The sequence below is a fragment of the Penicillium cataractarum genome (assembly GCF_028827025.1).
Source record: "Penicillium cataractarum strain IBT 29864 chromosome Unknown utg000001l, whole genome shotgun sequence".
In the NCBI taxonomy this organism is placed as follows: domain Eukaryota; kingdom Fungi; phylum Ascomycota; class Eurotiomycetes; order Eurotiales; family Aspergillaceae; genus Penicillium; species Penicillium cataractarum.
Window position 1 is genome coordinate 258,524 of NW_026622737.1, and position 23,260 is coordinate 281,783.

At 49.8% G+C, this 23,260-nt stretch overlaps 10 protein-coding genes across 10 annotated transcripts; 6 read left to right on the plus strand and 4 right to left on the minus strand.

The window, feature by feature from the left end:
• Window positions 1-418: 418 nt before the first annotated feature.
• Window positions 419-1,691, plus strand: N7496_000099 (FTR1 family protein; the record flags this gene model as incomplete). Its single annotated transcript, XM_056693030.1, has 4 exons — window positions 419-449; window positions 505-626; window positions 675-1,120; window positions 1,169-1,691. The coding sequence occupies 4 exons, from the start codon at window positions 419-421 to the stop codon at window positions 1,689-1,691; spliced, it is 1,122 nt and encodes a 373-aa protein (XP_056559759.1).
• Window positions 1,692-4,382: 2,691 nt separating this feature from the next.
• Window positions 4,383-5,736, plus strand: N7496_000100 (uncharacterized protein; the record flags this gene model as incomplete). Its single annotated transcript, XM_056693031.1, has 8 exons — window positions 4,383-4,503; window positions 4,568-4,672; window positions 4,737-4,756; window positions 4,813-4,918; window positions 4,968-5,061; window positions 5,112-5,383; window positions 5,449-5,556; window positions 5,636-5,736. The coding sequence occupies 8 exons, from the start codon at window positions 4,383-4,385 to the stop codon at window positions 5,734-5,736; spliced, it is 927 nt and encodes a 308-aa protein (XP_056559760.1).
• Window positions 5,737-8,042: 2,306 nt separating this feature from the next.
• On the plus strand, window positions 8,043-9,211 carry N7496_000101 (zinc-dependent alcohol dehydrogenase; the record flags this gene model as incomplete). The annotated part of the gene is made up of 3 exons (XM_056693032.1): window positions 8,043-8,182; window positions 8,245-8,972; window positions 9,030-9,211. The coding sequence occupies 3 exons, from the start codon at window positions 8,043-8,045 to the stop codon at window positions 9,209-9,211; spliced, it is 1,050 nt and encodes a 349-aa protein (XP_056559761.1).
• Window positions 9,212-9,597: 386 nt separating this feature from the next.
• On the plus strand, window positions 9,598-10,444 carry N7496_000102 (translin family protein; the record flags this gene model as incomplete). The annotated part of the gene is made up of 2 exons (XM_056693033.1): window positions 9,598-9,773; window positions 9,838-10,444. 2 exons carry the CDS (start codon window positions 9,598-9,600, stop codon window positions 10,442-10,444), a joined length of 783 nt encoding a protein of 260 aa, XP_056559762.1.
• Window positions 10,445-11,947: 1,503 nt separating this feature from the next.
• Window positions 11,948-12,549, minus strand: N7496_000103 (RPEL repeat-containing protein; the record flags this gene model as incomplete). The annotated part of the gene is made up of 2 exons (XM_056693034.1): window positions 11,948-12,353; window positions 12,410-12,549. The coding sequence occupies 2 exons, from the start codon at window positions 12,547-12,549 to the stop codon at window positions 11,948-11,950; spliced, it is 546 nt and encodes a 181-aa protein (XP_056559763.1).
• Window positions 12,550-13,330: 781 nt separating this feature from the next.
• N7496_000104 (uncharacterized protein) lies at window positions 13,331-14,685 on the minus strand (the record flags this gene model as incomplete). The annotated part of the gene is made up of 2 exons (XM_056693035.1): window positions 13,331-14,463; window positions 14,565-14,685. The coding sequence occupies 2 exons, from the start codon at window positions 14,683-14,685 to the stop codon at window positions 13,331-13,333; spliced, it is 1,254 nt and encodes a 417-aa protein (XP_056559764.1).
• A 691-nt stretch (window positions 14,686-15,376) lies between these two features.
• On the minus strand, window positions 15,377-16,465 carry N7496_000105 (sulfurtransferase; the record flags this gene model as incomplete). Its single annotated transcript, XM_056693036.1, has 2 exons — window positions 15,377-15,434; window positions 15,495-16,465. 2 exons carry the CDS (start codon window positions 16,463-16,465, stop codon window positions 15,377-15,379), a joined length of 1,029 nt encoding a protein of 342 aa, XP_056559765.1.
• Window positions 16,466-16,695: 230 nt separating this feature from the next.
• N7496_000106 (anaphase promoting complex subunit 11) lies at window positions 16,696-17,168 on the plus strand (the record flags this gene model as incomplete). The annotated part of the gene is made up of 4 exons (XM_056693037.1): window positions 16,696-16,837; window positions 16,918-16,949; window positions 17,013-17,076; window positions 17,140-17,168. The coding sequence occupies 4 exons, from the start codon at window positions 16,696-16,698 to the stop codon at window positions 17,166-17,168; spliced, it is 267 nt and encodes an 88-aa protein (XP_056559766.1).
• Window positions 17,169-17,822: 654 nt separating this feature from the next.
• Window positions 17,823-18,923, plus strand: N7496_000107 (uncharacterized protein; the record flags this gene model as incomplete). Its single annotated transcript, XM_056693038.1, has 1 exon — window positions 17,823-18,923. The coding sequence occupies one exon, from the start codon at window positions 17,823-17,825 to the stop codon at window positions 18,921-18,923; it is 1,101 nt and encodes a 366-aa protein (XP_056559767.1).
• Window positions 18,924-19,460: 537 nt separating this feature from the next.
• Window positions 19,461-23,133, minus strand: N7496_000108 (putative kinesin family protein (BimC); the record flags this gene model as incomplete). Its single annotated transcript, XM_056693039.1, has 3 exons — window positions 19,461-20,420; window positions 20,474-22,621; window positions 22,675-23,133. The coding sequence occupies 3 exons, from the start codon at window positions 23,131-23,133 to the stop codon at window positions 19,461-19,463; spliced, it is 3,567 nt and encodes a 1,188-aa protein (XP_056559768.1).
• Between the last annotated feature and the right edge of the window lie 127 nt (window positions 23,134-23,260).

The following is a 23,260-nucleotide window of genomic DNA, read 5'->3' on the forward strand; positions in this document are numbered from 1 at the left end:
CTAGCATAGCCTTTATAGGTCATTTGGATACCATGTCCATGTATTGGCGTCTCACAGGCCACGTACTCGGGCCTTTTTTTGCTAGAAGAAAGTAGAAGAATCAATTCCAGAAAGGTGGTTGGATGATGACTTGGTTCAGCCCCAGTGCGCGGGCAGCCAGATCCCCACCCACCGTAAATTGGTCACCACCACCGCGGCAAATCACAGTATCACCCTTTTCGCACAAGGCAAGACCCGGTTCGATCAGACAATGAAAATGCAGGTGTCTGGTTTTTTCTCATAACCGGCGTATTTTTGAAATGATTACAAGAGCCCGAATGCCCTGATATAGATTTTTCTTGAAATCTTTTGACTTTGATTTCCTCCCTGACTTACCTCTGGTGCTCTCGCCTAGGTTATCCAAAGCACGTGAATCATCATGGGGAACAACCAGGTTTTTGCGGTTACTGGTAAAAACTCCTCTTTGAATATTATTTGCAAGCTCTAATAGTGTCGTGCATCTAGTCTTTTTTATCTGTTTTCGAGAATGCCTGGAAACAACAGTGGTTGTGTCCGTACTCCTGGCATTCCTGAAGCAGTCACTATACGACGATGACCGAGCGACATACAAACGATTAGTTAAACAGGTACATGGCCACCGAGCCCCAAGCACGTTCCAAGACTAATAACAACAGGTCTGGCTGGGGAGCGGTTTAGGTCTGTTCATCTGTCTTGCTGTCGGCGCAGGCATGATTGGCGCGTTCTACGGCCTCGGAACGGACACCTTTTCTAGCACCGAGGACATCTGGGAAGGCGTTTTAGGCATTGTCGCATCTATAATCATTACGATAATGGGGGCTGCTCTCCTACGCGTGTCCAAGCTTCAAGACAAGTGGCGTGTCAAACTCGCACAGGCTCTCGCACATGAGAAAAATCCCAATGAGACCAAGAAGGGCCGTGTCAAGAGATGGTTGGAGAAATATGTCATGTTTATCTTGCCATTCGTTACTGTCCTTCGTGAAGGTCTTGAAGCTGTCGTCTATATAGGTGGTGTCGGGTTAGGACTTCCCGCGACTTCTTTCCCATTAGCCGTTTTCTGTGGGCTCTTGGCCGGTATTGCTGTCGGTTATATTATCTATCGGTATGTCAAATCCACCTTGGAACTAGGCTATGACTAATGGAACTGTAGTGGTGGACGGGAAACGTCGATGCAAATCTTTTTGATTATCTCTACATGCTTCCTCTACCTCGTGGCTGGCGGCCTGTTTTCACGTGGTGTCTGGTATTTCGAAAACAATGCGTGGAACAATATCATCGGTGGTGATGCATCGGAAACTGGCTCCGGGCCAGGATCATACGACATTCGCAAGAGTGTTTGGCATGTGAACTGCTGCAATCCGGAGCTTGGAGGTGGCGGTGGTTGGGGTATCTTCAACGCGCTTCTCGGTTGGACTAATTCGGCTGACTATGGCTCGGTGATCTCTTATAATCTGTACTGGATCTGTGTCATGATTGGTTATGCGCTGATGTTTTACCGTGAGAAGCGAGGGTTCATTCCTGTCGTCGATCCAGCTATCAATAGCGTTGCCAGAACGAAAGCCAAAGCTAGAGCATTTATCCTGCGCCGTCCCTACACGGACCCTGTGGAACCAGTCCAGCCAACAGTTCCTGAAAAGAGTGCGCACACTGACCTCATGGCTGTTCAACAGTAACATGGCTATTTTGACCAGATTGCATGACATGACAGTCTATACAGAGGTAAGTTAATGGTGCACGGTACCCGTAGAGAAACCAGAACTAATATCGCGCCTCAGGAATTTGCATGGTGATATCAATTATCTCAATGGGAAGGTTGGCTATATTCTTGGCAGGCCTCTGAGAGATCATACAAGCGACACGTGGGATTCAGGCTTTTTTCTGCGGGTCCTATAAGGAGAGTTGTTAGTCCCAGGCAGATGGCAAATTCCACTATGTGGATCAGTGTGAAGACAAGGCAGCAGGGTTCTCGATTGCTAGTTTCACAGGTAGATGAGCTTCGAAATTCGTTGAAAGACTTAATCTGAGCGAGGTGGGAGAAGAAAGGGAGGGTAAGTCACTTAGAACTATTGCTCCTAGAGGCTTTGTCGTCGTTGGACATGATTACCAACTTCCAACGCCTTTGGGGTTTTGAAGTATTAGCATGAATCAACGACTTGCTCAAGAACGGCTTGATATTTTTAACCAATTTATTTTGAGGCGCAAGGACTTCCACTTTCTGCTGGAAATCGCCGGTCCCATTCATTCAGCAGCCTATCAACAAGCAAAACTTACGCAATTCGAATCCGAAGATGATGATTTATAAAATAGGTAGTCGAAGTTCTTGAGGTTCCGGGGTTGAACTTACATCTGCCTCTAGTCCCACTCTACTTACACCGCTGGCCTTTTTCAGCATTGGCTGGCGTTCGACATTTCCGTCGTATCCGTGTTGGCTAGCTGCACTTGGATGTACCCGATTCCATCTAACTAACGCAAGTTTCAAAATCTTTAGGGTTTCGATAATCTCTAAAAAAATGATGCCGCCACCACGGCCACAACGAGCTTGAGATGACTGGTCAGCATCTTTGTTATAATGAGGATGGGACACCACAGTATCTGTAATTTGCCAATCCGTACCTCTGTGCAGTGAAGGGGGATGTCCCGTTCTTGTCTCTCTTCGCTCGTCGTAGCCAGTTCGATATTCGTTTAAGGACCCTTTTCTGTGCAAATCGCAGTTACCCCGACATTGACGCTGCGCCACTTGGACAGAGCTTGACTTGACATCTTTCCATGTAGGCTGAGCATAATTCCTTGCCAGCAGAGTCATTGATGCCTATTAGGTGTCAAGTTTGTGATTCCCAATTTTCTAAATTCGTGTCTGACTTATTACTCATCGACAACAATCTCTGCGTGGCTGACTTCTTCAGACCCTCCGACAGCTGGCCAATGGTTCGCTTGTAGAACAACGGGAGGCTTTGGGGCGGTCTCTGGAATACGTGGAAAATCATAACGCCACGTGGGAGGTGGACTCGCTCTCGCTAATCTTGATATGGATACTCAAGGTTCAGTGTTCGTAGGTTTACCTAAGCCACTCCACTTCCTATCTCCGATTTGGTTCTTCATGCGTGACAGAGAGGGTAGGGGGCCTAAGAGGGTAGAAAAGAGCATTAATTTGCAAATTCTGAATAAGGACCGTAATCTTGGTACAAAATCGGGGATTAAACCAACCTGGCCACCTGCCCAATCAGTTATAGCGATATGGTGGCTCGGAGATATTTCTCGAATGAGGGAACAAGCTTCGGTGGCAGTATTAGATGGTATGCCGAAAGATCCATTGGATCCTTGTCTCGGAGGGCTTAATGGGAATTTCAACAAGAGGAACTGACTGCTAATTACTCGATTGATTGGTTGATGAGATTGACGGTATCCAATACAACGAGTCATGGTTGAGTATTACTAATGTTAAAACAGGGAGGAAGACAGTGGGGCTCTAACAACGGGAAGAATTAATGCTTGGTATAGTTCGCCCCACTTTTATGCAGTTTAGGAAGATCAAAGCCATACGCATCAAGCCCTGAGGGATATGTTGATGCGCTATAAATGCTGGAAGATGACAAACCTACGGACTATAACCTCCTAGAGATGTTAATGGCAGTAGTTATGGCACTTTAATGAAGATCATAAGCTATAATTTGAGTAGTAATAATGAATACGCACATGCCGTACAACGGACTAGATGCGTATTGACGGAATCTTCAGGGTGAATTCATAGACACGCTCAGACCGTGTTAAAAATCTCGATATAGTGTTGAACTTTTGACTTGGGGGTGCCGGTTTGATTTTTTTTTCTTTATGTCCATCTCTCATATGAATCAAGAAGGAACAATCGCACATGAGTAGAGAAACAAAGTCGCCTAAATTTTTTTCTTTGTGTCAGCCCCAAAGGAGGGAAACGTGGCAATCTCGCAACCTGGGCACGTTCCAAAAGTGCTCTCGTAATTCGCTAGCCACTTAATGGCTAAACTTCGCTTCCGTCTTCTCGCCTGCAATACAGTCATAATAAAATAAGCCTTTTAAGCGCCAGCCCCACACAGTTCAGAATCTCTGTTTGCAGACGCAACCCATTCCGACCAGCTGGTGCCTCATGCGTAGATTCACGATCAGAAATTGAATTCCATTGAGGCACGTGGACCTATTCATGTACGGCTACGTATTTCAGCAAGAACTTGTGCAGACATCCACCATGGCGGAAGGTCACGGGATTGTGAATCTTGTACATACTTAAAGGAGGCATTTCCGGATAAGAATCCCTTGATTTAATCAATCCTGGGAACCTGGCTATCCATTCAATTGCAATTGTCTAAGTGCCTTGGTTCTATCCCGTCAAAATGAAGCTCTCGGGAAGCCTTCTCCTCGCTGGAGTATCTTTGGCCGCAGCTATACCGTTCGAGCATTTGTCTGATGGCCTCGCCCACTTGGCTAAACCCGTGAAAGGAAGATGGTTTGAACGTGAGTAAACTTCTCAATTACCTTCTATGAGCTATAAGCAAGGATGCTAACATCAGGGGAAAAGGCTTCGTAGTTGTCGTTCTAGAGAACACAAACAAGGGTGTGACTATGGGTGACCCATACTTCCTCAATCTTACCCATTGGGGCATGCTTCTCGGCAATTACCACGGTACTACACTCCATCGCAGCGATCTTAGTTTGGCGGTGCTAATTTATTTCTTGGGTGCTGTTAGGCACAACCCATCCTTCACAGGTGAGCCAGCATTCGCTGATAGCCCGTGTGGAAACAAGGCTGACAGCGCGTTATAGCCTAATTACATCACAATGGTCACTCATACCGATGCTGCTGGTGTGTATGATGATAGTGATCACAACACTACCGAGTCGAGCTTGATTGACTTGTTTGAGCCCGCGGGTATGCTCGCTTTTGAAAGCCCCAATTGAAAGTTTACTGACGAGGCTAGGGATTACTTGGAAGGCATACATGGAAGGCTACAAGCCTCTTGAGAATGGCGAGTGCAATCCTTACACTGAAGATTTGGAAACTCTCTATGTTCGGTAAGCCCTATCTCAGCAAATACGTTTAGGCATTTCTGATAGCTCGATAGCAAGCATAATCCCTTCATGTCCTTCGACAACATCCGCAATAACACTTCGCGCTGCCAAAATATTGTCAATGCCGAGGCTGAATTCGCTAAAGATGTTGCCAAGGGCTCCAGTGCTCCGATGTACATGTACTATGTGCCGAACCTGAAGAACGATGCCCACGACACCAACATCTCGTTTGCTGCAAAGGACTTGCAGTACGTGATTGACACTATGTTACTCAACACAGAGTTCATGAAGAAGACTGCAATTCTTATTACCTTCGACGAGGACAGTAAGTAATCAACCCATTTTCACAAATGGATCTGATGCGTCCATGGAAATGCTCACGATTTCTAGACGTGTATACCAATGACAACTACGGCGACCCTAACTCCATCTATTCTTTGCTCCTGGGTAACGACACTGTTAAATGCTATGACTGCGTGGACCAGAATTACTATAACCGTGAGTGCTTAGTATTACGAAGCCCTTGTATCCAGCTCCGACTTCTAACTCTGTGATTTCGATTAAAGATTTCTCCCAGGTTGTGACTCTGGAAAGAAACTGGAATTTGAGTACTCTCGCTGGCGAAGGTTGGGACCAGTGGTGGCGTCCCTTCGGTATGCTACGGACTCACTCAGATGATATTTGCGCCTTTGCTCCCTGTAGCGAGTACTATGATGGCAAAAGTTCAGCACGTTCCAGTGGTAACTGGAACGACCAGGGCTTATACAGGTGAAATACCGGTAAGAAGACGGGCTAGTCATTCTCACATAATGGTGAAGGACAAGCTATATGATGACTCGACCCTATTGACCTCGACTACTCGGTCGTTTGGTGCTACGTCCTCCCGTTTGTACCTGCATAGATCGCTCTGTAGGTTTGATGGTTGATTCTAGGACCAGCCCGTTGTTCTTTGTCATATAGAACTATTTAGGTCTTTCTGGTATTCTTTTCCTTCTTTTCTAGATCATCTTCATCTTCATGTGTCCAGATAGACAATTGACTCAGATTCCCCTTCTCTGCTTCCTTGCGTAGGTGTCGATGACACCATCATTAATTATACCGAACCACTGCTTAGTTATCCTAGCCGATTTCTTACTATCTTATATCTAGTCTCTCTTCACCCGATCTTCTTCCCTATATATACATTTCTTGTGTAAAGGAACTTTATGTACTACTTATTAGTCCGATAGTTATCAGCCCGAGTCTCTAACTATTTAATCTCCTCTTGAGTGCAGGGTGCAGACTTGTTGGCAGGGGAATGCTTCCTTCAGGCTGTCCAAATCATACCAACCGTGACATAAAGGCCGGCCAGCGGAATCTCAGCTTTCTAGATGATGTGCATCCTCATTCGGTCCTTGAGAAAGCAGCATCATTTTTCGGGGATCAAACTATCTTAGAGGATTTACTGAGATACTCATGGACACGCAAAGCCAAATGGCGTGCCCTCACAGTTAGCCTCAGGGATGGGAGATCGGATCTTGCGAAAATTCTACTTTGGTCGAATGCTGACATCAATCAGCGGATCCGCAAATATCGAGACCTTTTAAGATGGTGGGATGATGCACCTCTACTTATTGCGGTGAATAGGCAAGACCTGTCCCTGATTCGGACCCTCATCGCTGTTGGCTGCGATGTCAATTTCATTATCAACCCCAGTAAAGGCGCAACCACAATTCTGGGGAAGGCTATCAGGGAGGGAGATGTGGATATTGTGAAATCTCTCCTGGTGGCTGGCGCGATGGTCAACCAACCCTGTGGCTCAACAAATGCACTGAATATATATATTGAGAAAGAACGCCTTGATCTTGCGGTGCTTCTCCTGGATGCCGGTGCGGAGATCAATAACCCACCGCACCCCTACCATGGGAGAACGGCCCTACAGGTAGCAGTCGAGAAAGGCAATCTCCAGCTTATCGAATTCCACCTCCTGTCAGGGGCAGATGTTAATCAGGAGCCTGCACATAAGGCCGGGGCAACAGCGTTGCAGTTAGCCTCAATTCAAGGCTACATTGGGATTGCTCGCAAACTCATTGATCTCGGGGCTAACGTAAACGCCCTGGGAGCTTGCATTCACAGTAGGACTGCTTTGGGGGGAGCCGCAGAGCATGGGCCTATAGATACCGTTCGACTCCTCCTTGAAACAGGGGCTTCGGTTGAGGGCCCTGCATGCAAACAGTGTTGGCGGCTTATGCGACAGCAAAGTTTCTGAAGTCCATGATCGGCTGGAGCAACTTTGATTCCGAGTCTGCCACTGATGACATTCTGGGAGATGATGGTGACAATGGAGAGGCTGTGACAGATATAACGGGTTATGTCAATTAAAATGCGCTGGCTGGTCTAGATCATCCAAGCTCAGTGATGGACTAGGTATTGGTCGCCACCGAGCCAGTATTTGAAGTGTGAATGCAGTGTGCTTGTGCAACAGCATTTTCGCATCTAGCAAGGAACGTCAAATTCGAATAAAGGTTATATTGAGAAAAAGCATCTCAGAGAGAATAATTAATAGGGAGCATTTACTATGCCAACGATCGATTCTCAATACCTACTGGTCCAGAAGTTACATCGCCCTTCTTGTCTGGGATGGCACTTTTTGGCCTCCGTACTTTTGAAAAGATATGTAATTGCATACTTTGTGCTTCCAAATGATCGATATATTCATGAATGCAACGTAAATCAATGTTTCCAACTAGTCTATTGGTTAGAGCTTTCATTGCAAAAGAAAGCCACAGCATAATACTGTCAGCGACGAGGAGGAGTGGCTCTCCCGAGGGTCGGCAGCTCGTTCGGCAGTGGGGAACGCCCCTCCAAGCATCAACGATGACCAATTCACAACTTACTTCATTCTCAGCCATACATCCACTGAATATTAGCATTCTGTGTATTCTTCCATTCCAATCTTCTGTTTTGCGTCTTTGGTTCCTTGAGTACCTCAAAAGTGATCATCAATGTCCATCCCACAGCTCCAACAAGCCGCCGTGGTTGAGAACCCCGGAGAGAACTTTACAGTTGTCTTACGCGACAATGTACCGGTCGGAAATCCAGGTACAGACGAGGTTCTCATCAAGTTAAACTGCACAGGCATCTGGTAAGACACGCTGTCGACTCTTCTTATGTGCTCGATTGCTAATACGAGTTCCATCTATCAAGCCACTCAGAAGTCCGCGCTGTACTTGGCTGGGGTGTCTACAACTCCATCATTGGCCATGAAGGCGTAGGAACTATCGTCAAAGCAGGTCCTAATGTCTCGCCATCCTTAATGGGACAGCGCGTGGGATTCAAGTGGCTGTACAACGCCTGTACGGAATGTTCCGTTTGTCGACGAGGCTTCTTCCAGAATTGTCCGAAGCAACTAAACACCAGTCGACATGTTCCTGGTACATTGCAACAGTATGCTATCGCCGATGCTCGGTTCCTCACTAAGATTCCGGACGGGGTCCGTGATGAAGTTGCTGCTCCGCTGTTGTGTGCCGGTCTCACGATGGCCGGTGCATTGGCCCACCTGGACAACGAGCTACAGCCTGGTGACTGGGTCGTTATCTCCGGCTCTGGTGGTGGTCTGGGTCATATCGGCGTTCAACTTGCCGCCCGTGTCAAAAAGCTTCGAGTCATTGCAGTGGACAGTGGTGATGAAAAGAGAGGCCTCAGTCTCTCCTCTGGTGCAGAGTTCTTTATCGATTTCAAGACCGAAGATGTCGCAAAGCGAGTTCTCGAGCTCACGGAAGAAGGTGCTCATGCGACGATAGTTGTGCCCGGCGAGAAGGAGGCCTTCCAAATGGCACCAACTTTGGTCAGGAATATGGGCCACATTATCTGTGTTGGTCTTCCACGAAATGATATCGAGCTCCCCATTTCGGCCACTCTCTGTGCTGCTAGAGGTAAGCTTTCTTGGTTCATCTCATTGGGTTGAAACTCCAGTGGCTAATTCAAAATAGGGCTTACCATCAAGGGTTCCTCGGTAGGATCTGAGGAGCAAATGACGGAGCTATTACAGCTCGCTCTCGATGGGGTAATCACTCCTGCGATTGAGGTGTTTGACTTTTCTGAAGCACCAAACCTCATTCGGCAAATTACCAAAGATGCAATTTTAGGGAGAGCAGTTGTTACAATTCCGTAGTCAGATCTATTAGAAGAAAAAATAGAGAAGGAAATATGAATAACGTTTCTCCTTTCCCATGCGAAACGTAGCCTAAGCCCTCGACCTAATGGAGCCATGACCGCCAACTATGAATTCGATATGCCACGTTCCATTGGCCATAGAAGAATATCCCTGATTGTAGTGGCTTCCTGTTTCAGCTTTTCTCAGGCGGAGACGGTTTTTCAATCCTCAGATGGCATGCTAGTAACTCCGTTCTAGCGTTGTCGATCTGTCGAGAGCTGGTTGCCTCAGGCGTAATGTCGATTCAACCTTATCTCTTATCGCTTATCGCTTATCAGGTGGTGCTGTAATTCCTCTTTCCATTTCAACTCCACTTCTCCAACTTCCTACCTTCAACCTCCTCAATGGGTACAAAACGCTCCTGGGAAGGACAAGCTGTTGTCAAAATGGACTCGACAGAGTCAACGAGTCCGACGATCACAATCTTCGAGAACTTCCGTGACGAGCTCGATGAGCACCATGACCGTCGTGAGCGCATCATCAAAGCTAGTCGCGACATCACCGCGCTCAGCAAGAAAATGTAAGGTTTCCCCAGAAGTGAGGTCAAGACAACAGAAAACTAATCTGCTCATTTTATAATAAAGAATCTTCGCCCTGCAGCGCGTACGCACCACAAACCAACCCATCCCACCGAATATCACAAAAGAGAACGACACTCGCCTCGAACAGATCCACAAGCACTTTGCCTCAATCGTCTCCGATCTCGTCGGCATCAAATCCTGGCGCTACCAGCGCCAAGTCAGCGGCGGCGTCCAAGAGTTTATCGAGGCGATCTCATTTGACCACTACCTCCGCACGGAGACATTGATCACCCACGCAGAAGTCGCAGCCCGGTTACCCGGGATCCTGGTAACAGAAGAAGACTACTTGATGGGCATTTTCGATCTTACGGGTGAAATGATGCGATTTGCCGTGACAGCCTTGAGCTCAGGGAAGGTGACACCTACGGACGCAGCTAAAGCTGGTGTCCTCGTTGATCTTCGCGCTATTCGAGCTCGATGCGAGGCGCTGAGTGTTTCGGGACGACACCGGGCATCCATGTATAAAGATCTTTCAAAGAAGAAGGAGGTTATGCAGAACAGTGTCGAGAAGGTGGAGCGCGCGGCGTACGGCATTCTGGTGCGAGGGAGTGAGCGGCCGAGTGGATGGACCCCGGATTTGTCGGTGCCGGTGGAAGTTGACACCCATTGAGGTTCTCTGTGACTCAAATCTAAAACTGAAAATTCGTACGAAATTTCATGATCTGTGATGTTTCATCATATTCCTCGCGGAATGAGCTCTGCTCGCTATTGCTGTGTTATGAGACTGCATCAGCAAGATAGTCGATGCTACTTATGGCCCGAATATGCTTATTCCACTCGGCGCAGTTCTTTCACAGCAAGATATTGATTAATAACAACAGTATGAAACTACTCACAACTTCCTGCATCTTCATCGTCCTCCAAGCTTCGATGAATCTAGCAAGAAATACAATTCGCAATCAAAGCCGATATTCGGGTCCCGTCCAGATGGATAAGAAATCCAAAGTGATTTTGAAGCAAGTCGCAATGAGTCAGCACCTATAGTAAATTAACTCAGGTTCAAATGGCATCCTGCCTGAAGTCAGCACTGTTTTTTAGATTACACCAAGTCATGTCCAATCAAGACTTCTCCCCATCGAGACTACACAATACGGTACGTACCTAAGCCAATTACAATACGTAAATCGGCCCTTCGAACGATCCGGCGAATCTTCGTTTGAGCTCAATCTCGTCCGTTGTATTATTATCAGAAGACTTGACAGAAGTCGTAAATCCACAAAGATCACAATCGAAATCGCCAGATCTCCACTCATAGCCCAGCGAGTTGTTAAACTTAATATGACGACAAGTGGAAGACTCCGTTGAGATCTCCCACCCGGGTGCTTTACCCTCGAAGCCGTCCATATTATTCCATTCGGTCTTGGGACTTTTCGGGAGGATCAACGACAAGAACATGGAAGGATCTGGTGCTGCCTATACCGCTACTTTCCCGTACTGAAGACTTATACTGTGCAGCTTGCTTGATGGAACTACACCCTCAAGAGGGAATTCAACATTGATCATTACCATTTTAAGCACCCGAGAGTACGCGAGTGCCGGTTGCCGCGCACTTATGTGCTCTGTCCACCACATCGCTGGCTTAGCCAGAGAGAGATTCTCGAGCTCAGGGAGTATTTGCGTACGAGACCCGACTCGAACAACTCGCGGTCTCCTCCCTTGGTATACCTGTAGAAGTCGTAGACAAAAAACAGAAATGAGAAGTACCAGGATCATACTGCCTAGTCTAGCCCATCCAAGCATTAAACAACCATGCCCAGCCACACGACTCCTTTCCTAATAACACTGATTACAAAATATAACTCTACAAGAAAACCCGGGGAACGATAACCAAATAACGTTAATTATGTGGGGGCTCTCGACAGAAGCGTCACGGTGACATCACCACCCGCAAGCCTCAGCGTAGAGAACTGTGGACACAACAAGCCCACAAAGCACGGAAAAGATAACCACGAAAGAAAGAAAAAGAATAAAGAACGCCATAATTGTCATATCATCCATAGCCTCGACCGTGTCATGTCCGCAGGAAGTCTCAAGATCCAAAGAAAGCCTCGTTTCCACAAAGCAACCCATGAAACGCACTCTGAAACTTAACCCCGCAGAACAAACAGCACAATCACGCCGAGCGCGGATCCTCATCCTCCGTCAAAATCCCCTGAGTAATAAGCGCCTCGGGCTCGGGACGATTCTGAATCTTGTGCTCCAGATTATCGGCCAACATATGGCGCTCGAGTTCACGGGCGTGAGCCTGCAGGGCCGGAGCGGCGGTGGAAGCGGGGAGGATATTACCTTGTCTGGTTAGTATAACGGCCGAGGATAACGTCCGGGGGTAATAGCGCGTCAAAGGCATGAAAACAGCATGTGTAACGCATGTGTAAACTGTAGAATCAGAGAGACAACAGAAGGAACGGGGAGATATACGCTCCACCAACTCATCTCGCTCGGGTCTCTTCTCGAGGTTCTTCTTCAGACTGTCCGTCGCGCGCTGGCGGTCCAGTTCCTGCTGGGCGGACTGGAGAGATCTGTTGCTGGTGTTAGTAGAATGGAGACGTCTGTCTAGGATGACGAGGTCCTGTACGGTGCCACATTGGTGTTCAGCAGGATATGGCGGTTCTTGAGGTCCTGCATGTCCGGGCGCGTCTGGAGATGTTTCTCCAGCGAGTTGCGGCGCTCGTGCGGGAAGGCGCTGAGGGGAGTTTCGTCGATGGCGCTGGTCATGGTGGAAAAGGTACGAGTGTGGATTGATGTTAGTGATGGATGTTAGGAATGGGGAGGAAGGAGAGGAGGATTTGTTCGATTTTTGTAAGAAAAAAGAGGAGAGAAGAAAGAGGAGTTGAGGTGAGTTTGTCAAGTGATGAAATGCAAGTCCCACGGGCCCGTCACGCGGGGAAGTCCCGTCTCATTGGACAAAAGTACGGAGGTATACAGTTCTACATTATTACCTCAGATATTATAGATAAAAATAAAATGAATAGTCAAGCTTGTATTCGACCCTCTCGTAGTACATCCGAGTAAATGCAAATCCACTCTCATACATGACCGAGACCCAAAGCAACGTCTCGGATGTCAAAGTGGAAAGCTATCTGGGGCAGTCCATATTCTCTCAAGGAAATTCCAGGGTACAAAAAAGCACGAGGGGTGTTTCTTTTTCCAGGGGGGCATTCAATCCATGCAGCACTGAAGCCGCGAATCGATGTTCTCCAGGAGTTCATCCACCGCATCGCGTTTGTCCGGGGTATCCAATCAATGCCCACACGGTTTGGAAGCCATTTGCCGAGGGGAAAGATGGGAGATGGAGAGATTGGGAAGAGAGTTAAACACGTCCTGCGGGGACTCCTCAGTCTTGGAGTCTCCCTCGCGCGATCATATCCGTCCTGCAAAGGAAAGAAAGACAAGCCCGTTCCGATTCTGGAGTGCACTTGGTTCACGAAAAAAAGAGATGCTCGGTCTGCAGCGAAGCTCGATCATGTCGAGATCTGCCGCAGACCTGGCCTTGCCTTCAAGGAACCCATAGCTTACCCCGTCCACGGCCACTGCCTCGTCCAGGGCCACGAGTGGACCCTCCGCGACGTCCACCCGAACGGCGAGATGCCCCGGCCATGCCACGAGCAGCACCCTGCTGGGTGCTCAGGTCCACGGTAGCTGGCGCTTTGTTCGCACCACCCAGAGAGCGGCTGAACGAGTCCGGATCAATGGGCTGGGTAGGAACCTCGATAGGAGTAGTCTCAACGGCAACCGGTGCGGCTTTCGGGGCAGCCTTACGAGAGGACCCACCCCGGCCACCGCGCGAAGAAGATCCCTTGCCGCCACGACCACCACGAGGGACGAAAACCAGCTCATCCTCGTCAGAGTCCTCCTCGTACGATAGGAGGGTCTTGGGCTGTTCCGTAGGTTGAGTCTGGGTCTTCTCGACGTATTTGCAGCGGTTCTTGTACTCGCGTTCCTCGTATTGAATTGCAGTGCGTAGCTGGAGAATGTTCTTGACTCCAATACCAAACTTCTGCGCCCACACTTGGGTCGCGCGATCGTTCGTCACCAGGATACAGGTCTTGGCGGAGTTCTCGGCGTCCGGACCGCTATGAAGACGCCACAGCAGCGCGCTCAGCAAAGGGCGCAACACGGGCGGAGCGATTGGGATGGTAGAGCCAGATTCGGTGCGCTGGTGTCCGGACTTGGGCTTTTCGGCTTTATTGGCAGTACCATTCTCGTGTTGAGCACACTCGGGGCTGGTGCGCGAGCTGCGAGACGAAGTGCGCGACCCTGGTCCACTGGGAGAACCGGCCGAGGTGATAGATGCGGCCTCGGCGTCTTTCTTAAAGTTCAACTTGCTCAGCAGCATCTGCGACAGGTCGTCCTGACCGGAGGTTCCATTATTCCTTTGAGATTCTTCGGGCGCGGACTCGGTAGATTCCGCCTCGTCAATCGCCTCGGGTTCCTCCTCGAATTCGGGCAAGAAGAATTTCTCTGCATCCTCCCAGCGCTCATACTGTTCCATGGGACCTTGCAGGGTGACACGGTCGGCGGTGATATGGTCTTTGCCAGAGGTAACTCGGTCGAGGAAGCGAACAGCCTCGCGGGCATTGATGGCGGTTTGCGATCCTGCCCGCTTAAGAGCATGGAGCCGTTCGAGGGCTGGAAAGAGGAAGGGAGAAAAAGAAAGTTAGATCAGCCAGTAACCAGCGACGAGGAACGTCGGAAGGGGACTGCTCCTCAAAAAGTATCGAGATACCTACTGTAAAGAGGGACAATGAGATCGATGGCGCCGTTGGTGGTCCATTTCTTGATCTCGCTGATGTTGGTGGTCAAGGCCGTCTCGTCCACGGCGCAATGAAAGACCTTGCGTCCGGTCGACATGGCGGGCACTAAAAACGAGCGTCTTTTGTTGGAGGGGGTATGAATGTAGGATCAGGGAAGGGCAAAGGGCAAATGTGCCCTAGACCGGGGAACTGGATGTATTGACAGCCGCGACTAGACAGGTCGGGGGTGGTCAGCAAAGAGGGCCGATGAAGGAGGTTTGGGGCGATGGAGGGACATGAGAATGTGGGGGCAGGGCGGGTGGTCGGTATGACGCGGATGGTGGGAGGTGGAAGTTACACTCACAATGAGAAGCCTGGGGATAAGAGATCATCTGCAGCATCTTTAACCTTGGGGGGAATTTACCAGGAGAGCAGCGCTGGTTGTTCACGCTGGAGACGAGAAACTTCTAAGGTTCCTGTTGCGACGATGACCTCGATGGGGCTGACTAAGCCAATTGAAGGCGGGTTCCTGATAAAGGAAACCTACTAACTGGGCAACTAGAATTAAGTAGATCAAGAGTATTAAAGATCAAGTGACGTGAAATTGATAGAAGATATCAGAGAAGGATGGGAAGAAGATGTAAGAGGGATGCATTTAGAGATGACGTAGAAGCTTAAAATAAGCACCTCAACGACAACGAGTGGAGTATCGTCTAAAACAGGAAACAAGAAGAGCTAAACGCGATACCAAGTCAAGAAAGGCAAAGGTCCAGTCCCATCGTCCTTAGGTTCATGAGCTCTCATAATTTCTACGACTTAACCTTCTTGATCAGGCCATCGGATTCCTTGACTCGTTGAGCCCATTCACTAGAACCATGTTAGCAGTCTTATCAGTAAACACAATGCTTTCCATAGTGTATAACTCACGTCCAGCTGCCGTCATATACCCGACGGAGATTAGGGTTGCCATAGTCTGCCTCTCCCAAAGCTGTCTCAATGACCGTCGCCGTTACGCCAGTGCCACATGAACTGATAATTGATCGAGAAGGATCAACCTTGTGATCCTCAAAGACCTTCTTCAACTGCTCGGCGGGAAGATAAGTCTTGGTCTCGGGGTCCAGCAATTCCTGGAACGGCAAGCTCTTTGAGCCTGGGACATGACCGGAGGAAAGACCGGGGCGCGGCTCGGAGTCAGTACCAGCCCAGCGACCATACGAGCGAGCATCCAAGATCTCGATCTCCTCCGCACCCTCCTTGCCATAGTCCAATGCCAGCTCCTTCATCTCACGGAAGGCAATGACCAACTTGGAATCGTAAGTCGGCACGGGATACTTGCTCTTCTCGACGGGAGCGGGCTCGCCGCTCTCAGTGGGAAGACCCTCGCGGGTCCAGAGGCGGTAGTTGTTGAGAATGTGGACATTGGGGTGACCAAACACACGCAAGGTCCAGCCCACACGGGGGGCACTGAAGATACCCAGCTCAGCCGTATCGTAGACCACCACCTCGTCATCGCGGCGGATACCAAGTTCACTCATCGCCTCAGCGAATGTCTCGCAGGTAGGGAGCATGTGTGGATAAGGCGAATCATGGTCCTTGACCGCATCAAGGTCGAAGAAGCGGGACTGCGGGATACGAGACTGGCGGAACGAGTCAATGCCCTTGCGACCTTCGGGGTCATTGGGCATGAACCATGCTGCACAGAGGGGAATCACTCGTGGAGCAGTCGAAATCTTAGTCGGTGGGTTCTTCTTGAGAGCTTCATTGAGCTGGGTCGGAGTAACCAAGTAGGAGGAGAAGGAGATATGGCGAGCCTGTTGCCCAGGACGGGTAGTAAAGGTCATATTTGTGCGAAAAAGACGAGTGGGAGAAGCACCGAAGCGAGCGGCCATAGTAGCCATGGTCTAAAGGGTGGGAATGGTCTCCTTATGTCAAGGTCAAGTTGGATTTACATCGGAGCGGAAGGTGTGGAGGAGGTGCGGAGAAGCGTCTCATGTGATAATCACGATAACAACTCGAAACTTTGATAAGCCGATAAGCGGACCCCAACCCGTTGCTTTCCCTTTTCCACTGCCATTCCTCTGTTACGATTCCACAGGCTTCATTTCAAACGCCTTGATCTTGCCTTACAATGAAGGTCACTCTAAAGGAATGGAATGCCGTTGCCACTTGGCACTGGGACATGCCCGAGGACGAGGTGTGCGGTATCTGCCGCGTCCAGTTCGACGGCACATGTCCGACCTGCAAATTCCCCGGCGATGACTGCGCCCTTTGTGAGTTGCTACAATGCGCCCATTACCCCTCAAGCGGGTTTCCTTGGATCCATACTAATCTCCACTCTCTGCGAAATTAGTAATTGGCAAATGCGGCCACTCGTTTCATATGGTGAGACTATCGACGCGTCGTGATGTGCGTGGGGGGGTAACCGACTGACATTGTGGTAAACAGCATTGCCTCATGACTTGGATTCAACAAGACTCTTCAAAGGGACTGTGCCCGATGTGTCGTCAAAGTGAGTGTCTATCGTCCTGCCAGAGATATTTCCTGGTGTATTCAATGCACTAACAACCGCCAGAATTCGAGTGGGTCCAAGAAGAAAAATAGTGGTCTCGGTGACGGTGTACTTTGCATTTCCCCTCGCGGCAGGCGTTCGGCGGGTTGATTAAAGATACCCTTTCTTTTCCTTTCCATTTTCTGGACCAGTGTTTTCTTCCGTCTTCTCCTCTATTCATAGATGATCTTACAGCTTAACATCATTCAAGTTGGTTTGGTGGCTAGCTACACTATACATCTGACCAAACGTGTTGACCGGAGCTACTCCGGAGCTTCACCACCTATTACCCAATTCATAAACTAAATATTTCCACTATCAAGTTCACTCGCCATAGGATATACATATTGTATGATTGATCTATGTGGATTCGGACTCAACGCCGAAGTCAGGCCCGGGGGTCAACCCGTTTGAACGACTAAAGAAATGGCGAATATATATCCACCATTTGCTCATCTCCGTTCTAAATTATGCCACCACAAATTGCCAGGACCTTATACATCCCAATCTGATAATATCCATGGCATATTTCACCATATATATCCAATTTTCAATCGACTTGAGAATCATTATTCGTATAATCTCATCAACATCAAAGAAGTAGATCAAGTAAACCCGATGGCATCACGTGCTGCTATCGATAAGAAGCTCTGGGGAAGCGACATCATCCCAGTCACCTCCTCCACTCCGGCCATGTAGCGACGGACATGTCTGTGAATAATACTCATCCTCTCCCGGTCTCCCCTTCCTCACAGTCCTCTTTCACCGACCCTCCACCCCGTCCAACCACCTCCTCCCGACCGAGCGACCAGTCCGTCGGCACATCCGATGACCACCCTATAGATGAGGCTCCACCCCAACACGCCTTGCCGATCACCTCTCCAACCCACGATGGCGCGACAGACGAGCCAGGCCATGACGACGGCGCAGAGCACAACCCAAGGGTCCTCCCCCAGCCCTTCCAGCCATTCTTCACTCTAATCGAAGATGCCCATACATCAGACCACCACCACCCAACGGTGCACTACATATTCTCTGATGACGACACGGACATCGTAACGGAAGCCGCTCTACGCAGCTTGGAGGCTCAACAAGAGGCTGTCCCGGGATCCAAAAAGGTGGACGGGCGTACGACAAACCCATCGCACAACCCCGCAGAACAACACGACAATGACAAGTCCGCACTCCTCCCGCCGCCGATACCGGGGGTCCGCGATAACTACATCGTGCTAGACGTCGAACCGGTGCCCGTTACCCCAGCGGGGACTACACCACCCGACCCATGCACAGCCGCGCCCCTCACAGCCGGCGCAGGTGGTACAAAGTCCATGTCCACGTCACCGGCGAACCCGTCCACGCTCGCATCCCAACATCCATCCCCAGGGCCGACCGTACCACAGCCCCAGTACCGTGTAACGTCGGCGAAGAGTTTCTCGCCGACGTGGCAGGTACTAAGCAGTGAGATGGTAGCGGCGCCTACATTCGAGAACCAGAATACCAGTGACGCGCCGGGACACGGATTGATGTTGAAGATTTACGGGACGGCGGGGATTCCGGGGGACGTGGGGAAGGAGAAGGGGGAGAGGGGGACGCCTCGGTTAGAGGATATGATGGATCAGTTTGCGAAGAGGATGCGCGAGTTGCAGATGGTTATTGATGCGGCGGATGTGGCGCCTCCCGAGGAAGGGGAGGGGGAAGGCGAGGGGGGACGTGATGAAGAAAGTCAAGGACTGCTGGGGCAGAAGACAGCCACAGATGAACATACAGTGGGTGACGAGGCTGCGAAGCAAGGGAGGGGTACAGAATGAACGATGCACTTGAGAAAGGCGATGTGGCTTTGGTCCCACTTGGTTGATATTTGGTTTCACTTGGGGAGATTGAATTTTGGCGCACATTTTGACAAATACATTGGCGTTATCGAGTTTATCTACTGACAGGCCATGTTTGCCTGCTGGGTATACCATCTTTTCTCTTTTTTATCCTTGGCTACATGAATTGAAGAATCTTTGGGACAGAAGTCAAGATGAAAGGATTCAATTAAGAGCAGGTGTGGCCCTGGCACACGAAGAATGCCATGATAGAAGTAATATCGAAACACAAAAACACCGGATGAAGGACGCTATCCTCTAGTTTATGGACACTCCAATCTATCCAAACAAAAGAAGCAAAAAAAGTGAATGACACTCCCACACGGTTTTCTCAGCCAGAAACTCCGGTCCCGAAAGGGAAAAGACCAGCGACATTGGGTATCAAGATGTTAAACTCGACAGTGAAACAAGAAAAAAACAAAGAGAACATGAAGAGAGGTGAAAGAAAGACATAAGTGATGCAAGGTGAGCACAAACTTATTCCGCGTTGCGACTCCTATATCTGCGTCCGCCGCCAATAGCAGATGGGGGCACATTCTCTCGGCCCTCCATCATGCCGGCCATCTTCTTGGACAGCATCTTCTGAGGCAGCTTGGTCTCAACGGGGGGATGGCTGGAGGCAGAGCGGCGACGCTTCAAAGGTGGCTGCTCCGGTTCTTCCATATCGGGGGTTTCCTCCAGGTCCATGGGAGGCGCGGGTGCAGTAATTTCAGGGTTGCCGACGGGCACATTGTCGTCATCAGTATCGTGCGCGTGTTGTTTGGCGACGTTTAAATCGACTTCCCTAAGGCCAGTGTTGGAAGAATTGATTCCGGAGGACGAAGGATGAGTCCCTACCTCTTCCGCGGCGTCGCTATAAACGAAACCTTTGGATGGCGAAGAGACCGGGGAGCTGGGAATGGGAGCTGGTTGAGCCTCTTCGCTGAAGGGAAGAGCTGTGAATTGCTTGGAAGTCCGGTGCCGAGAACGAATTCCCTCGTGTGACTCAGTGCGAGGTAGATCCGTGCTGTACTCATACTTTCGCTTCTTGGGAGTTGCCCCGGTTGGAAGATACTCCTTCATGGGGTGGCTCTGGACGTTGTCGCGCAGCTCAGAGAGTGGCTGGCGGATCTCCTCAAGAAGAGGAGCAGCCGCCTGCTCGAGATGTTCGGTATGCATGTCGACATCCTCCTGAAGCTCGCTTACACGTCCATGGAGGCCATCAAGCTGTTCCTGAATGGCTGTGCGCGAGTCCCGACCATTAGTGGCCATGGCATCCAGACTACCAAGCTGTGCCTCGTGGAAGCGGCCATTATGAGACCGAGCCTTGGCGACAAAGTCATCTAGAGCTTCCATTTGCTTGCTCATGTCGCTCATCTGAGCATCCACAATCCGCACAGTCTCCTGGTGTACCGACTCGGTGGCCCGCTGAATTGACGCATTGCGTTGATCAAAGTTCTACTATAGTTAGTTCCGCTTCCTCAAATATAACGATGCAGTGTAGAACTTACCTCCCAGTCGTTCTGCATCTTAGTTCGAATCTCATCCCGGGATGCCGTCACGTCCTTGGCGAATTGCTCTTCCTTAAAGATCCATTCGTCGATGTGCCGGTCATATTGCGCGGTGGCTTGCTCCAGGGAATCACCGGACGCCGAAATATCAGTGCGAACAGATTCGTACTTGCTCTTGAGGCGAGCAGACTGTCGTTGATTAGACTCCTCGAGTAGGTGCCGAATCTGCGACATCAAGGTTTCCCGCTCCGCCTGGGCATTGGCCTGCTCTTCTTCCATAATCTGAGCAAGGTTGGAAGAGGCCTTGCGGTTGGCCTCTACCGACTGGCGGTTTGCTTCTTGAAGCTCGAGTCGCAGCTTGTTGATCTCCACCTTTTGCTGGTCCAGATGCGATGCCATGTTCTCGAACATGGACTTGAAGTCTTTGCCCAGGGTGCTGTATGATGAGTGAAGCTGGGAGTGAAATTCTGAGAACTCGCCAATGACTTCTTTTGAGATTCGTGCAGCTGCCGCTGAAAGGCCGTTCAAGCCTTCACCAACCTTAGTCTTGACATCCTCACGGAGAACCTTGATCTCTTCGAGAACCTCGTTCATTTCGTCGTGCGCACTCGAAGTTTGCTTCTTCGCATCGGCTTCGACCTTGTCGAAAGATGATGCAAACTGCTGAACTTGAGACCGAGTAGATTGGACAGCATTGAGCTCGTCACCGATAAATTGGTGAATCCTGTTGGACATGGTCTCCAGAAGCTCCGCATGTTGAGCCTGGAAGTTTTCCATGCGCGCATCAATCTGTTGAGTGACATCAGACACCTCACCAGTGGATGCCTCCCAGGTCTGACGGTTTTCAAGCTCCAGGTCATCCTTTCGCTCAATTTTGGCGTGCAGCCCATTGATATCCTCGACAGTATGATCCAAGCTCGACAGCAGACCTGCGCCAATATCACGAAGAATGTTTTCTGTAGCTTGGTGAGCTTTTCTCAGAACGGTCTCTTCATCCAGCTTCTCCGAAGTATTCTTGAGGCTGGATTCCGTTTGCTCAAGGATACCTCGCGTGCTCTTGAGCTTGGCCTGGGTGTTCTCGTTGTCCTGCTTCAACGTGTTGAAATTGGCCGTCAGAGAAAATAGCTCCTGGACCTTGTGTCGCAGACTCGATTCCATAGACTCGATCTTGGCTCGTTGTTCCTCGTTGACAATTCGCCGGGATTCGCTTTCCGTGGTAATCTCCTCGTACGCATCCGGGGTCATGTAAACACCATTACGGTGGCGCGTGGCAATGAGCTCACTCTTGAGCTTCTCAATTTCCATTCCAATCTCACGCAGCAGCTTGTTTTTCGACACCATGGAATTGATCTGTGGTTTGTTGCGGATGTTCTTGGCTCGGAAAGCATAGTCGAGTGTCGAGATTGTCTCCTCTAGGTTGGTCTTTGCGGGAGATACTGTCGCGATAATGCATGTCTTCGTGCGGCCACCCAGAGAATCTTGCAGGAGCCTGGTCAGCTTCGACTCCCGGTACGGGATGTGCGAGCTCTTGTCCACCAGAGCATTAATAACTCGACCAAGAGTCAGCAAACTCTTGTTGATCAAGCCAGCCTCGGTTGCTCGTTTATTCTCGGCACCACTTCGTCCAATGTTCTCGCTACCAGCCAAGTCCACCAAGTTGAGTTTACCAGAGCTGACATAGTCCTCGCCAGACTCGGTGGTGCGCTTGGTGAGAACCGTTACCGTGAAGACTGTATGACTACGCGAACTTAGGTCGTTGCATTTTGTCGCGGCCACCTGGCGCTTGTGGCTGCCCATCTGTAGCAGCTTGATACCAGTTGATGCCGAGTCGATATATGTTTCCTCCATTCCTTGAACTAGTGTGCCAAGGTGGCCCTTCTTCTCATTCTCATAGATCTTGAGTTTCGTGTTGTCATCGGCGGCAAGGAGATCACGAAGCTCCTCGTTGTACAGCTCGATGAAAGAGCATTTGACAGTGCTTTCCGTGTCTTCGAGTTTGTGGAAGAGCGAATAAAGTGTGCGCGGGATAATGCCTGCATCGTCTGATAGTATCCCCAGAGTATCGGTCATGTCTCCAGACATGGTGTATGTTTTTCCGGTTCCTGTTTGACCATATGCGAAAATCGTGCAGTTGTATCCGGCGAGCATCTTTGGTCCGAGTCAGCTTGAACAATTTCAAGGACGGAATCTGCTCAACTCACCTCATTCACGATTGGAAGCACCACCTCCTCGTACACAATGGTCTGATCCGCTGCTGGTGAAAAGACTTTGTCGAAAGCATATGTCTTATTCGAAAGCGCATTGGGTCCCATCGATAAATCCAAGTTCTTTCCACTCACGCCTTCCGTGGAGAGAACAACGCCACTGTTTTCCTTGATTTCACGCTCATTACGCCCCCGGCAGCGCACCACCACGTGGATGCTTGTATCCTCGTTGATCTCTCGTTCGAATTCCCTATCCTTTCTCTTGTTGATTGTGCTAGCTTGATCGACACTCGGCTTTTGTACACGTGCAATTGAGGAGGCGGCTGGTTTCGCAAAAACTGCTGGCGATGCCTGTCGATCGGGGGCTGTGGAGCCGGCTCGTCGAGTCGGTTGGCGCAAACCCGTCCGCCTGGCGGCAGCGGGGATGGCAGAGGTAGCCCGTCCTGGGGCGGGCATATTGAGAGGGGCTTGCAATAATGTGGGCAGCAATAAATCTCCTTCAAGGTCGAAGAGGGAGTGGAAGAAGATTAGTGCATCAAAATCGGGTTGCCGATGGGTCGCAAGTGTAAGTGCAGAAACGAGG